The 13,453-nt window shown below is 40.8% G+C and overlaps 1 protein-coding gene across 1 annotated transcript; it reads right to left on the bottom strand.

Moving 5' to 3' along the window:
• Nucleotides 1-5,351: 5,351 nt before the first annotated feature.
• LOC310863599 (heme transporter hrg1-A-like) lies at nucleotides 5,352-12,125 on the bottom strand. The gene is made up of 3 exons (XM_083772055.1): nucleotides 11,734-12,125; nucleotides 9,472-9,639; nucleotides 5,352-6,879 (listed from the first exon to the last, which is right to left on the bottom strand). Exons 1-3 carry the CDS (start codon nucleotides 11,861-11,863, stop codon nucleotides 6,743-6,745), a joined length of 435 nt encoding a protein of 144 aa, XP_083628181.1. The 5' UTR covers nucleotides 11,864-12,125; the 3' UTR covers nucleotides 5,352-6,742.
• Between the last annotated feature and the right edge of the window lie 1,328 nt (nucleotides 12,126-13,453).

Here is a 13,453-nt window from a genome sequence, read left to right as displayed (position 1 = left end):
CCATTGTGCCAATAGATGGTGTGGGCGCACATGAGATTGCCTTGATGTTAAGAGTGGCATTAGGAGGTGTATTTCTTAACTAGGGCATGATGTCAATGTTTGGGACACATCCTCAGTAGTGTGCTTTTGAATCAGCGGGTGTTTCGGCCTTCCAACACTAGTATACACCCTCATCAAAGGTGGCCAGCTAAAGGGTGATCAACCCTTAGCTTGTGTCCCATATGCCCCAATCATTGAGATTAGCCTCCCACGGGACTATGCAAGGCAGGGGCGTCCTCTTCCCTGAGCCAGCCATATACAGCTGACCGCATACCTCAAAACTACAAAACAGAAATACTAAATATATAGGCCTAAACAAGGGCTAGTAGTACATATCCAAATATGTGCAGGTGTTGGACTGTATGTACATCTAAGATGATCCTTTTGAAAATTCTCAATGAAACTTTCAAAGCCAATTTTTTAGTCTGGACTGCAGGTCGTTCCACGACCAGGGACCAAAGAATTAGGCCAGAAATGTTTTACCCCCCTCGGATTTGATTGCTGGTGCTACACACCGCAGCCAAGCATTTGATCTGAGGTTTAGAACATTCTTTGACCAAATCGAATTTGCGTACGTCTGTAATCCACATAACTCGAGAACAGTTCGCCCACCGACTTCAAATGTGACACACACGTCCCACACCACCACAGTGAGTGCAGTGCCCGGTGTCGAGTCTTTTATCTAGTACCAGCGCAAAAGCCTCTGCCCGGGCTCTGGACCTGATCACCCCTATATATATATATATGGAGCTGGCCTGTTCTGACTTCTGCATAAACTCCATCTTTCGGCATGCCTGACAAAGAACTCCATATAATATGGGCATAAAAGGGACACAGACATAATAACTGCCATGCATTTCCAAATTGCATTGTTCCAAGTAGGCCAGTGCCAAAACGGGCACCGCTGTAGTCTTCTATCTTATCTTCTTCTATCTATCTATAAAGTGTACCACGTCTCTGTGTGTGTACGACGTCTGTACGTACGTCTGTAATCCATGTAACCGTTTGCCCGCGGTGGCTCAGGGGTAGAGTGCCTGGATGGTAACCGCAAGGTTGCCAGTTCAAACCCGGGCTCCCCCAGAGTTACTGTACAGAGTTAGTGTCCTTGAGCAAGACACTGAACCCCTAATTGCTCCTGATGTGCTAGTTGGTGCCTTGCATGGTTTCCGCTGCCATCGGTGTATGAATGTGTGTGTGAATGGGTGAATGTAATGCACAATCTCTGTAAAGCGCCTTGGATAAAGGCGCTATATAAATGCACCATTTACCATTTACCCCACCGACTTCAGGCATTCCAAGTCACCACAGGGTGTGCAGAAGACCCACGGTAGTTGAGACGTTGTAATCAATTTTCTACATAATAGTATTACTTGCCTCGACAATGATTTTCAATCCTACTCATATGAGCATTGCAAAGACAATCGCTGACATGTATTTCAACACAGTGAACCCTTAGCCAGCATAACTGTTCACATGATCATCACACAGAACTCTTGGTTTCACAACTGACTCAGCATTCTTAAATGTGCAAGGTTCACTTTCTCCAACTTTCTCATGCTCAGTGAGTCGGCAGATAAATTGACCATGTGCAGGCCACAAGGGTTGGAAAATACTGAATCAGTGTGAAGCCCCAGAATTAGCAAAGCAAACCACGGGACACCAGGTTTCAGGAATCCCTTTAACTGACTGTATATAGTACATGTATAAACTGTCAATTCATAAATAAAATTGTTGCACAGTCAAACCTTGATGGGGGATATTATAACTATTGCCAATGTTTCAATATAGAGCATCTCCTCATCAGGACAAATCATAGATATGGATGGATGCATGTCATCCATCAGTGCTGCCGATTCCTGCTATTTTCACTCATGCGCCTACAGTAGCCTACCTACAGTAGTATACCGCAATGTCTGTATATTATAACATTTTATAATAATAATCTTCTCCAAGTCAAATTCCTCATCAAAGCCAACTTGGCCAATATAAGCAGACTCTAATTTCATACAAAAAAAAGAAAGAAAAATGAGTTGCTTGTGTTGAACAAAGATCAAAGTGATAAACCACCATCATCATCAGTGTTGTAAAAACTAACATTTCCGATCCCAATCAACCAAATCCTCTCTTGGTAAGTAAAGGTTTCCATTGTCATCTTTATTTATCTATAGTCACTGTCATCTCCAAAGCCACAAATCCAGATATTAGGCTAATTACAGAAATCCCAGATGTCTTAAGTTGGAATAAAGTGAGTTATACGTTCCAATATTTGACCCTCACTGAAAAATCTTTTTATAGACCATAAACCACACATCAAGGTAGTGATGTAGGCACACTTATCGCGACAATTTCCTTGGATCAACACAGCTATTAAGGTATAGTGAAATTTACCACTCACACACTTCAAACGTTGGTTATGAGAAGGTATCATAAACCTGGGATCAGTGTGCAATCCACTACTGTGTCAGAACCAATGACATGTATCAGATCAGGGGGGCGTTGGCACACTGTGTCAGGTACTGTCAAAGTACAGTGAAGCGCAGTCTGCAGAGGTAGTGGAATGCCGTGTTCTTTAGAACTGAGCTATTGCATTAGAAACATCAACAGAATCCTGCAGCCAGCTTCAAAGTGGTGTGCTTTCACATTGAATCAATCCCTTCTTCCATTAGATTAGATGACCTTACCGAAGCTACATTGCACTAACGTTTCTTTATGGTTCCTCTAATCCTTCGCTCTGGTTTTGGTTCCCCCTGTGAAGCCACTTCAAACAGCTGCTGCCATGGCATATCCCTTTGTGCTCTAAAACGGCAAATATGTGTCTCTCCCCTAAAATGTTTCAGATGCGAATGTTCCTGCAGTCCCAGGGGCAGATCGAGCAACACACCAACAACACAGAAGAGAGAGAGAGGGAGAGGGAGAGAGGGAGAGAGAGAGAGAGAGAGAGAGAGAGAGAGAGAGAGAGAGTGTATCAGGGGGACAAAAGAGTCAGTGGAGGTCGGACATCTCCTGTACTGGTGTCACCCGAAGGAGTTAACGAGGAGGTCTGATTCGGCCTGCCGGAGGCAGAGAGGACTTCTGGCAGGGCCTGACTTTGAATGAGTGACGAGGGTTTGAAGGAGATGACAGTGAGAGAGAGAGAGAGAGAGAGAGAGAGAGAGAGAGACAGAGAGAGATAGAGACTGAGTGAGAGATGCTACAGCAGTAAATCAGTGTGGTAATAATGAGAAATTTGAGGGGGAGGGGATCACAAAAGGTTTAGAAACATGTGTTTCAGTTTGTAAATAAAACAGTAAATTGCTATGGATATTGCTGAATATCTGTGGGCTTTGTACTTCTCTTTGCGGAAGTTCCTCCGAAGTCATTCCGAAACAGCCTTCTGAAAATGCCAGAGCATCTTTTTAATGTCAGATAGACCATCTGGTTCTCTACTAATTCAAGATGGTAGCTTTTCATTCTTTCTTTTTCTACTTTCTTTTGCCACTTTTTGTAGTCTGAAAGCTTTGCAATTTGCATAATTTGCATAATTAAAGCGAATGCCGATTGTTTATATGTTTTATTCTGAGCCGTCTAATTTCAGAGACATACGGCAAAGTTGTGAATCCAAAGGAGCAATATTGTTCATGTTCACCCATTTTAACTTATGACAAATATTGTATACAGTAAATATATCTACTAACACTTCAAAGTAAATGTTCCCATGTGTCATACAGTATAGGTAACCTTCAAAGGAAAAGAATAAAAACAGCTATTATTAATGCTTCTATTTATATGGCATGTAAGTTTGATGAAAGGCAGGCGGAACTGCAGAAAAGTACTTGAACATCAGAATGTAATATATTTGAAACATAATATAATCCGCAATTGATATTTTGATAGTTCCGACCTCTGTCAATGAACATTTGACAAAACATTTTTTTTCACTTTAAAGTGGTTGAATAAATAAGTATTTATTTCCTTGTAATGTGAAGAAAATGTTGCATTTCAGTGTTTACATCAACTTTGTATTCTTTAATATTTGATCCCTCCCTTCCCAGTGTCAACCTGTCTGCCAGACTGTCAGTTAGGAGGTAGATTACTTCCTTCCTTGATTTGGGTAGAAAAAGAGTCACATAATTCAATAAAACAGGACCCCTCCCCCTCTTTACATACCACACGAAAACACACACGTTTTACAGCCTAGTGTATAAAGTTAATAGGACGCATTTGGTTCCAAAGCCCACAGCTTGCTCAGTGGAAACTAACTTGGATTGTTTTTCAGTTTCTTAATGTTAAAGGTTTATAATGGCTTGATAAAAAATGTTACTATGGTGATTTAAACCACAACATTGTAATTACCTTGATGCAATGCAACTCCGAGGGCTTGCAAACAAGCCCGTGTAATGTCATTAAGATATAAGTACCACAAAAAATGTCCTTTAAAAAATAAAAAGGTTATAAGATGCGGAGAAAGCAAGAGAGGGTAAAAAAATAATGATAGTGGTTTATAAAAAGGATCAAAGTTAATGTTACCTCTACTAAATAATGAATTCTGGAAGAGTGCCAGGCCTACTTTCCATAGTCTACCAGTGTACGTTTTACTTTTCCTTAACATCAGAATGTTTTTTAAAAACTGACGCAATATTTTTATACCCACAGTGTCTTCTAACGGAATCTCTCAAAACGAAAAACGAGTTCTAATGCAACAAATATTCATATATGCGGACATAATTCAGCCACATATTTTTCGCATCAACTTCAAAGTCCTTCCATCAGGCAGCTGCCTTAACAAAATCATACACCAAAACTCCCTGCAACCCCCACATTCTCTTTGAGGGACAGAACGAAAATGTGGACGGATTGAATAATTGACAAACTTCAAAGTGCAGGTTATTGCCGAGCATTTACTGTTATGACTGCTATGCTATGGGGTGTTTTTCCTTTAAAAATGTATGCCGGGTGGCTGGGAAAGAGGCTTCCCTTCCCTCCCATTGCAAATCCCTCTCTAATGCCCAACACTGACCCTCTTCACCCAGGCTTAGTGGGAATGAAAATGTGTAACACCTTCAAAACACTATCTGTTCCCCCTTGGTTAGTTTCTCATGATATGGCCAAAGTAGTAGGCATTAGAATGGAAATAAGTCATTTATAGTCTGGGATTGATGTGGGAACCATCAGCAACATCATAAATTTGTCCATACATGTATTTAAAGTTTTGAACCAAGATGATATGGCTCTAAAAACAGATCATTTTCTTTCCAGAAAACATTATTACCCTTTACGTTGTTCCGTTTTTAAGACTGCGTTACATTACAATAATATGCAAGCAATACACAGGCTCGTCATAAAAGATATTTTATTATCATCATGGCTCTCAGACACATACCTGTACAAACACATACATTCATACACTCACTCACTCAAGTGTTTATGGGGATATTATACACAGTGCTGCACGTCATAATTTTATACATGATAGATATGGTAGCGCAAACTCCGCAAAGAAAAACAAACATTTAAAAAGAACACTATTAAATTAATCTCCTTAGGCAACATTGTAATTAACACAAATGGTTTGGATCAGGAGAAAACGACAAGAAAAGGTCATGATTCCTTAACATGCACATCATTAGAAGCACTGCTGTTGTGTAACCAAGATACACTTGATGGACACAAACAAGGGTTGGTTTTCACATCACGTCACATCAATGCCCACCATTTCCTTCCACAACTGATGTAAAAATAATAATAATAATAATAATAATACTACAAGAACGTGTACTGGTAAAAATGCCCATTCAAACGAGTATGTACTGTAAAAAAGTGCAGGTGGATTTGATTTGGATCTGTAGCTCAAAAAGCTCTTTCAGACTGAGGTTAAACAACCTTGAGTGACCTTCTTCCCTCTTCACATAGTTCAAACTCAATGATCAAGAAAATGAGTGGTGTTGGAAACATAAGTGTAGGAAACATTACATTATTGTAGTAGGGTAATTTATCACCTTGTTTCAATACAGATGTATTGGCATGTTTACTGTGGTGAAATATAGCTCAAGGGAAGAAAATAAGATTTTCTTTCTGAGTTTTATGTGTCATATGAAAGTAAATGAAATAATAGTGTTAGTAGTACTCATGTTAATTGATACAATAGAAACATGAACTCTTTTTAAAGCATCAAGTCATTAGAAATACTGCACCAGATCATTGGTAAAGGGACACCATCTTGTGACCACAGTGTGAAACTGCAGTATCCATCTTGTATACCCTAAAAACACTGGAAAATGCCCTCAAACACAAAGTGGAATACTATCAAGAATGTAAATAGAAATCGTAAGGGTATAGTAGTTATGCCTGAATGACAACACATCAAACTCAAGAATCCATAAAATGTATATGATTATACATGAGACGAAATCCATGAAAGATTAAAAACAGGGGCTGAACTTGTCTGTAAATTGTCCTGACAAGCAGAAGATAAACCCTGCACACACTAAAACAAATCCTGGGCAGGAAGGAAGGCGAGTGCATGCCTGAGGAGGTCGGGGTACAAACCAATGCACCCTTTCTTTGTGCCTCACCTGCTACGGCCCTTTTTGTTCACGTCCAACCCACAATTTAGATCATCATTGGCCCTATAGAACACGCACAGAAACCCTCAGGAACCCTGTTCAATGAGTCGTCTGTAGTAGACCAGGCCCAGTGGCAGAATGGTATACTCTCATCATGCCTTTTAGAAGTCGCTGAGGATGGCGATGTCGGCGAACTCTTTGCGATAGCGGTGTGAGTAAAGAGCCAGGATGAAGGACCACTTCAGGCTCATGAAGCTCCACACACTGGATAGATATAGGCTCCGAGGGTCTGTCAGGCCTGCGGGGGGGGGGGGGGGGGGGCAGACATAAGATTACAACCTGTCACTCGTCAGCAAACCATCTTCACTAATGTCGACTATGTAAGACAGATCCCGGACCATAGCCCGGGATTTTAGACGGTACACATTTTGAGAGCAATAGTCCAACACTTGGGACCGTTGTCTTGCCAGGCAGCTCCAGCTTCAGCATCCTTCTCTCCCAATGTTGTAACCCTCATCCCTCCTCTATACGTCAACCTCTATCACCAAACCTTCTAACCTGGGCCTCTAACACAGGGGTTTTCAACAGGTGGTCCGTGGACCACTGGTGGTCCCTGACCATTCATTTAGTAATGTAGGATTTGTTGATTTAAAAAAAGTTGCTTTCCACTAGTTGAGAAACAGTGAACTGAAAGACCTGGTCCTAGTGACCTGTGATAACCGTCCATGTAGTAATTTACGGACAAGTTGGAGTTCAAGAAATTCAACAGAAAAAAGGGAGTTGGAATCTCAAGAGGGGGAAGTGCACCGGATTGTCTGGATGAGTCATTAGGAAATGATTAGTAGTCAATGGACCATTGGTTGAAAAACAGTGGGATGTATACACATGGGTGTTACAAAAGCACAAATCTTAGCCCATATCCCCAGCCAACACAACAGTGGTCGACTCCCAAGGTTGATCCAAGTCAGGTGGTGGTCCCTCGTTCACAATCAGTTGAAAACACCTGCTCTAACATAAGTCTTTTCTGATCCAGTCAATGCTTGTCACTCCTACATGAGAACCGTAGCATCCTGAGGATGAACATCAATAACACCTCAATAATATTTCACACTCTTTTTCTCCACACGACCACGTCCATATCCCCCCCCCCACCACCCCAGGTTGGTTCTTAGTCAGGGTGGTGGTCCCTGGTTCATAATCAGTTGAAAACCTCTGCTTTAGATAGTTGACGCTAGGTATTAAACCCTTTCATCTCCGCCACCTCTACTCACTACTACTTATTTCACTGTCCTCTCTTTTGTTCAGACACTACTCAGAGTCCTCCTTACTTTCATTCCTAGTCTAACCCAATCTGACCTGAGATCAGATTCATACAAGGTTTCCGCCGGACACACACTGGTCTGATTAACCCATTCTGACCTGAGATCAGATTCTAAAAATGTCAGTCGTTCTTCGATTATTCAAAAATAGCAGACCTACAAGCTCGTATCGCGCCACTCGGTGGCGCGATATGAGCTTGTAGATCTGCTATTTTTCAATAGCTAAAGCATAACATGATGCTGACACCAAAATGGGTGCCCGTTCAGAATGGGCTAAAGCATGCCCCAATGCTGTAGAGACCAGACTCTCTTCCAGAGTTAACTTAGCACAGCAAAACAAGCTTGCACCACACCTAATCGCAATTATAATTGTCATAATCTTATCCAACAGTTTTTTTTTTTTTAAATAGCAGATTTAGAAGCTAACAAATATCAGCTAGTTCCGCTCATTTTAGTAAATAAAGTATAATAGTAAATGTCTGAGTTATTTCTTTGTATATTTAAGTTTTTGTCATAGCTGCCTTGTGCATTTGTGATTATGAAGCCTAAAAACCAAACAGAAATAAAATTTGTATTCCCATGTTCCAATGCCAAAAAACACAATTCAATTGTTAATTGCAATTATTAATGGGACAATTAATCGTCAACTTAGATTTGTAATCATGACAGCTCCAACCACAAACTTATTTATTTCTCAGGCAGTACATGTTGTACTGCTGTGAACTCCACTGGGTTTGTTTATAATGTGCCATGGAAGGACCCCAGGACCTAATCAGAGCCAGTGCAGGATATTGGCTAAATTACACATGAAAGCAGGTACTATGGTACTATCACTACATACTGTACATTGCTGTTATTATAGGACAATTCGCCTGGTGGAGATTTGCCTCTACTGCACTCACATTTCTAGTACTCTCTTGTCTTTCACCTTCTCTCTAGTCCATCTTCTCCTCCTGAAGGTTCCATTTCTAAAGTGAGCTGTGTTTAAATATAACTTTCCTTATAAATGGCAGCAGCTTCCTTCTAAATGACATGAGGCTAGAGCAGAGCTGCCGTCTTGGAATCTGGAGGCTCCAGGTTTAGCTAAGTGTCCAAGTGTCCTCTGAACGTGCTGCACACCATACTTTTCTAAACAATTCAATTATGCACATCTTCAGAGTCAAACAAACAAACTAGTGAAGATGCACCATGCAATATGCATCCAACCAAACATATTGCAATACACAAAATTATACAAAAAGTGATTGGTATAATTTACTACACCAGTACTTCTGCGTGTATTCATAGTAAAGACAAATACTACAGTCCATGTACTGTATTGTTTTACCACTTTCAACATGGCGTGCTTATTTTGGGCATGTCATAAGCGGAAGTTTACCCCCCCCCCCCCCCCCCACACACACACACACACACACACACCATTTTTAAATAGCAGATCCACAAGCTCGTAATTGTGAACTTGTAGATTAGCCATTTTAACTGATTTAAGCTAATCTACCCTGGCCTGTACATACAATGGAGAACAAAGTACATGGCCATCATAAGGCATGTGATTGGTACTCAGTACTCACTCTCCTTGTTGGAAATGGCAATGGACAGGAAGGTGATGAACGCTACGACGGCCAACAGGGAGAAGGAGATCCCAATGAAGAGGAAGAACTTGAGGCCCTTCAGCCAAGTCCTCCAGTAGTCCTGCAGGTACATGATGTGGGTGATCAGAGACCAGAGGGCCAAGACACCTGAGGAGAGAGCGCACACACACACACACACACACACACACACACACACACAAGATCGATTACAAACCCCATGCTGCGTGCAGGATAATTAAATGTTCCAAATGTTCCATTGCTAGGATAAAAAGGAAAGAACATGAATGCAAAATAAACACACACACACACTAAGTGCTTAAGCAGAATTAAGCTTTCTGTCACTTTCAATACACTCACAGTATATATTGGTCTATCCTGCACACAGGCAGACTTACACAATGTGTGTGTGTGTGTGTGTGTGTGTGTGTTGCAAGCCTGCACAAAAGGTCTGACAAAGCATGTTGTCAACTTGTGCTGAGTCAATGGCTCAAGTTGTTTGCCACAAGTTCTACTTTTGCTAGTGCTTTTTGTGAATGACGTGGTGAAAATTAACCGTTCATTTCAACACCTCGTATTCCTTCCTCCTGCATCTCATCAAAGAAGCCACAGAAGCCACGCACATTGCAGGATGACTGCCCACCGTTCTCAGAACATAAACAAACTTCAACTTAAAAAACTACAAGGGATGTCATAACATATTAAACATGAGGTTAGTCATACAGCAAGATGTCAGGGACCAGGGTGTTAAAAAAAACAACAACTGTACTTCCTCCTTATTTCCATTAATCACCTGATGCTGACCTTGCCACAGTAATACCCCCTTCTTTACCAAATCAAATGCAGAGTCATTCCCGAGGTCAATAGAGGTCATTCTTGAGGAAATAACAATAACCAGCTGTCAGTACTGGAACCCCCAGCCATACATGAACATTAGTGCTTGTTCACAGCTCTAATGCCTCTAATGCAAAGGCATTAGATTTGAGCTATGGACCAGAGCTACATGAACATCAGATTCCTGAACACCCTTAGACACATGATGAAACTTCAGGCTGGCAACAAACAAATTCATCCTGGAGCAAATTATAAGTAATGTTATTTGGCTACATAATAGCCCTGAAACATGACTGCCATGATGATTATCATGACAGTCATGCAGAAACTTAGCTCTGTTTTTGGCACTCGCTGCATTTACAAGATTTCCGTATATATAAACATTCAGATTTCAAATATAAAGTACTCACAATTTGTCCCACGGGTGTTAGTTAGTAGCAGCGCCAGCGATTAGAATTGCTGCATTAGGAGATATTCGCAGTGGTATGTATGGGTACTTATGCTTCACATATTCAGAAACCCTCACACGAAAAAATGTCGTCAAAGAGCGCAGACAGGCCATAAACACGTTGTTTATGTTTTATGTATGTCTGCGTACCAGCTAGGTGGCATGGTACTGCTGGAACAGGACCCCATGCTCTGTGTCATCAAAAAGTCAGAAACTTCAGTAGCATTGGGTTCTGCTTGGAGGGCTAGACTCTCGTATGAATACGAGAGTCATGAACCATGGCTAGCTATAATAGCTAAATAACATTTAATGATCGACAATACATTGGGCAAAATATGTGCCCCAATGCTCAGTGTATGTAGTTGTAGATGATTAAAATGACTGCTTTCCAGTTTTTAATTCACAGATTGGCTGTTAATTACATGTTAAGGCGTTATAATAAACTAACATTATAGTAGAATCTGACCAAGTAAAAGAGTAGAGGTTGCAAAATAAAATAAACCTCAAGGTAGTCAGTGGTTCAAAGTTCACGTCCATAAATGCATTAGGCCTACTTTAGAACTATTGCATAACTGCAGCCTGCAGCCGGGTAGGTAAACTGAAGATACACAAGGGACAATTAACATCTGGATGATTTTCAGTCCCCGTTATATTCCACCTATAGTCTCGGTCCCAGCCTTAGTATTCCACCATATTCAGTCATAGATCATAGTGTTAAATTCACCGCAGCTAGGTAGACTAAGGGTTCATCTGCGGTAACCTTTTGTGCAATGAAAATCAGTCCTCTGAATATGCAAGCAGCAAGTTAGTGTTACAACTACAACAGTTTCGTTTTTTTCATTATAACATGACCTGCTTGCCACCTCGTGAATTGATATGTTGATCTCGTCGGATCAATGCGAATGTATTTCTTTAAAGCTAAAGGACACTGTGTTACTGTAGTGTTGCATTGTTTACTTCACCTGATAGTCCTCCCATCGCTGCGGTCCATGGCTGGTTGTAGGCGACGTTCCACACCAGAAAGGCAGAGAAGCCCATGAGGACGCCGAACGACGCATAGCCGATGCTAATGTAGGTTTTATTCAGCCCCATTGTCACACCTGGAAGTGTTGACTAGTAGTAGACACCAAGACGATGTAGCTGTATACAGTTACAGTTATAGCGGTTCTATCAGCAGCAGCGCAACAACCCAACCACTGTCTGTTGTTGTTGAACTCAAATGGCCCTCGACAGGGCGACCACGGAGGCTGGAGCTTATTGTTCTTCCGAGGCGAGATATTTGTTGAAAAACGGAAAATATATTTACAGCACTAGTCCTAACGTCTCAAACCATCAAAAAATAACATTGCTCCACCACCACCACTTGCCAGTCTTCTTATCGAATGACAGCCAAAGAAACCGTCCTGATTAGCGTACACGCTGTGACCACAGCGACTACTACAGGGGAGGGGTGTATATATAGCCCCAGTGGTGGGCGGTGGACAATGCAACGAACACAGTATCTTTTTGAGTATCAGTCAGTCTGTATCAGTATCAGTATCAGTATCAGGATCCCAATTCAGGGGGTCTATGGTATCAGTATTTTAATTGAGTTTACGGTTGGCATTTGTAATCTCACATTTTGGGATACATCTTTGCTTTCTCTCTACTACTATTTACAAAATTACAAGGCAAATTGCCTTGTATTTGTAATAGTATTTTGAGTTGACTCCACTCCACTTCTAGGAAAGCCTACATCATTTATGCATTATCAGTTTCAGTACACATATTTCAAGTGACACGTGTCATGGTGCGTTTGCTAGTTGTGAAAAAGAAAACCAGAAAAAAAATATGTTTGGATATTTTTGGGGAAATCTTTGGGGAAATTTTAATAAACCAATGCTTTAATATTAAAAAGACAGGGCTACACTGTAATTTGAACTTTTGAATACTTAAGTACTTTTAAAAGCATATGCTTTTGTTTTGAATACTTGATTATTTTTTGAAGTAAATGGCCTACTCCAGTACTTTAACTCAAGTCCAAGAGAAACGTTAATTTACTTGAGCTGTTAAGTGTTGAGTAATCTGACGAAGTAGGCCTACTGAGTAGCCTCCTTTCCTTTTTCCACCACTGGTTATTCCAAGCTCCAATTTGACTGATCCCCATTGGATATGATTTGTATCCCTGGGACCAAATCTATACCATAAAAATAAAGTGTTCATTTAACTAAGTCTGAGCGTACAAATGGAACCAAATGGACCGAAGGGTCCATACATGGCAGGTTAAGATATGGTCGAGAACCAGTGAGTGTGGTACAGGTACAGGACCCTTTCACAATTCTAAAACTCAGCAGACCTGTTCAAAAATATAATTTAATATTTTATCATGACACACAGAGTAACAGTTGGGTTCTTTCAACATCATTGGCTGACTATTCACGATTATAAATACTGCATAAAAATGTATCTGAAAAGGCTCACTGGCAGACGGCAGTACTGTTGCTTTTGCTAGGGTCAATGTTTTTTTATAATAAAAAATTTATCTTCTTACCACTCTTCTCTTACCTGTCCTGTACCCATCTTGTTTCACGCTTACTGCTGTTGCTATGACATATATATATGATCAATAAAGGTCTGTCTGTCTGTCTAGTTTAGAGCATAATAGCACACAGAATTATAAATCTTATGTACAAGAAATAAAGG

The sequence above is a fragment of the Protomyctophum parallelum genome (genome assembly GCF_964188405.1).
Source record: "Protomyctophum parallelum genome assembly, chromosome: 8".
In the NCBI taxonomy this organism is placed as follows: domain Eukaryota; kingdom Metazoa; phylum Chordata; class Actinopteri; order Myctophiformes; family Myctophidae; genus Protomyctophum; species Protomyctophum parallelum.
This window is presented reverse-complemented; position numbering and strand designations above follow the sequence as displayed.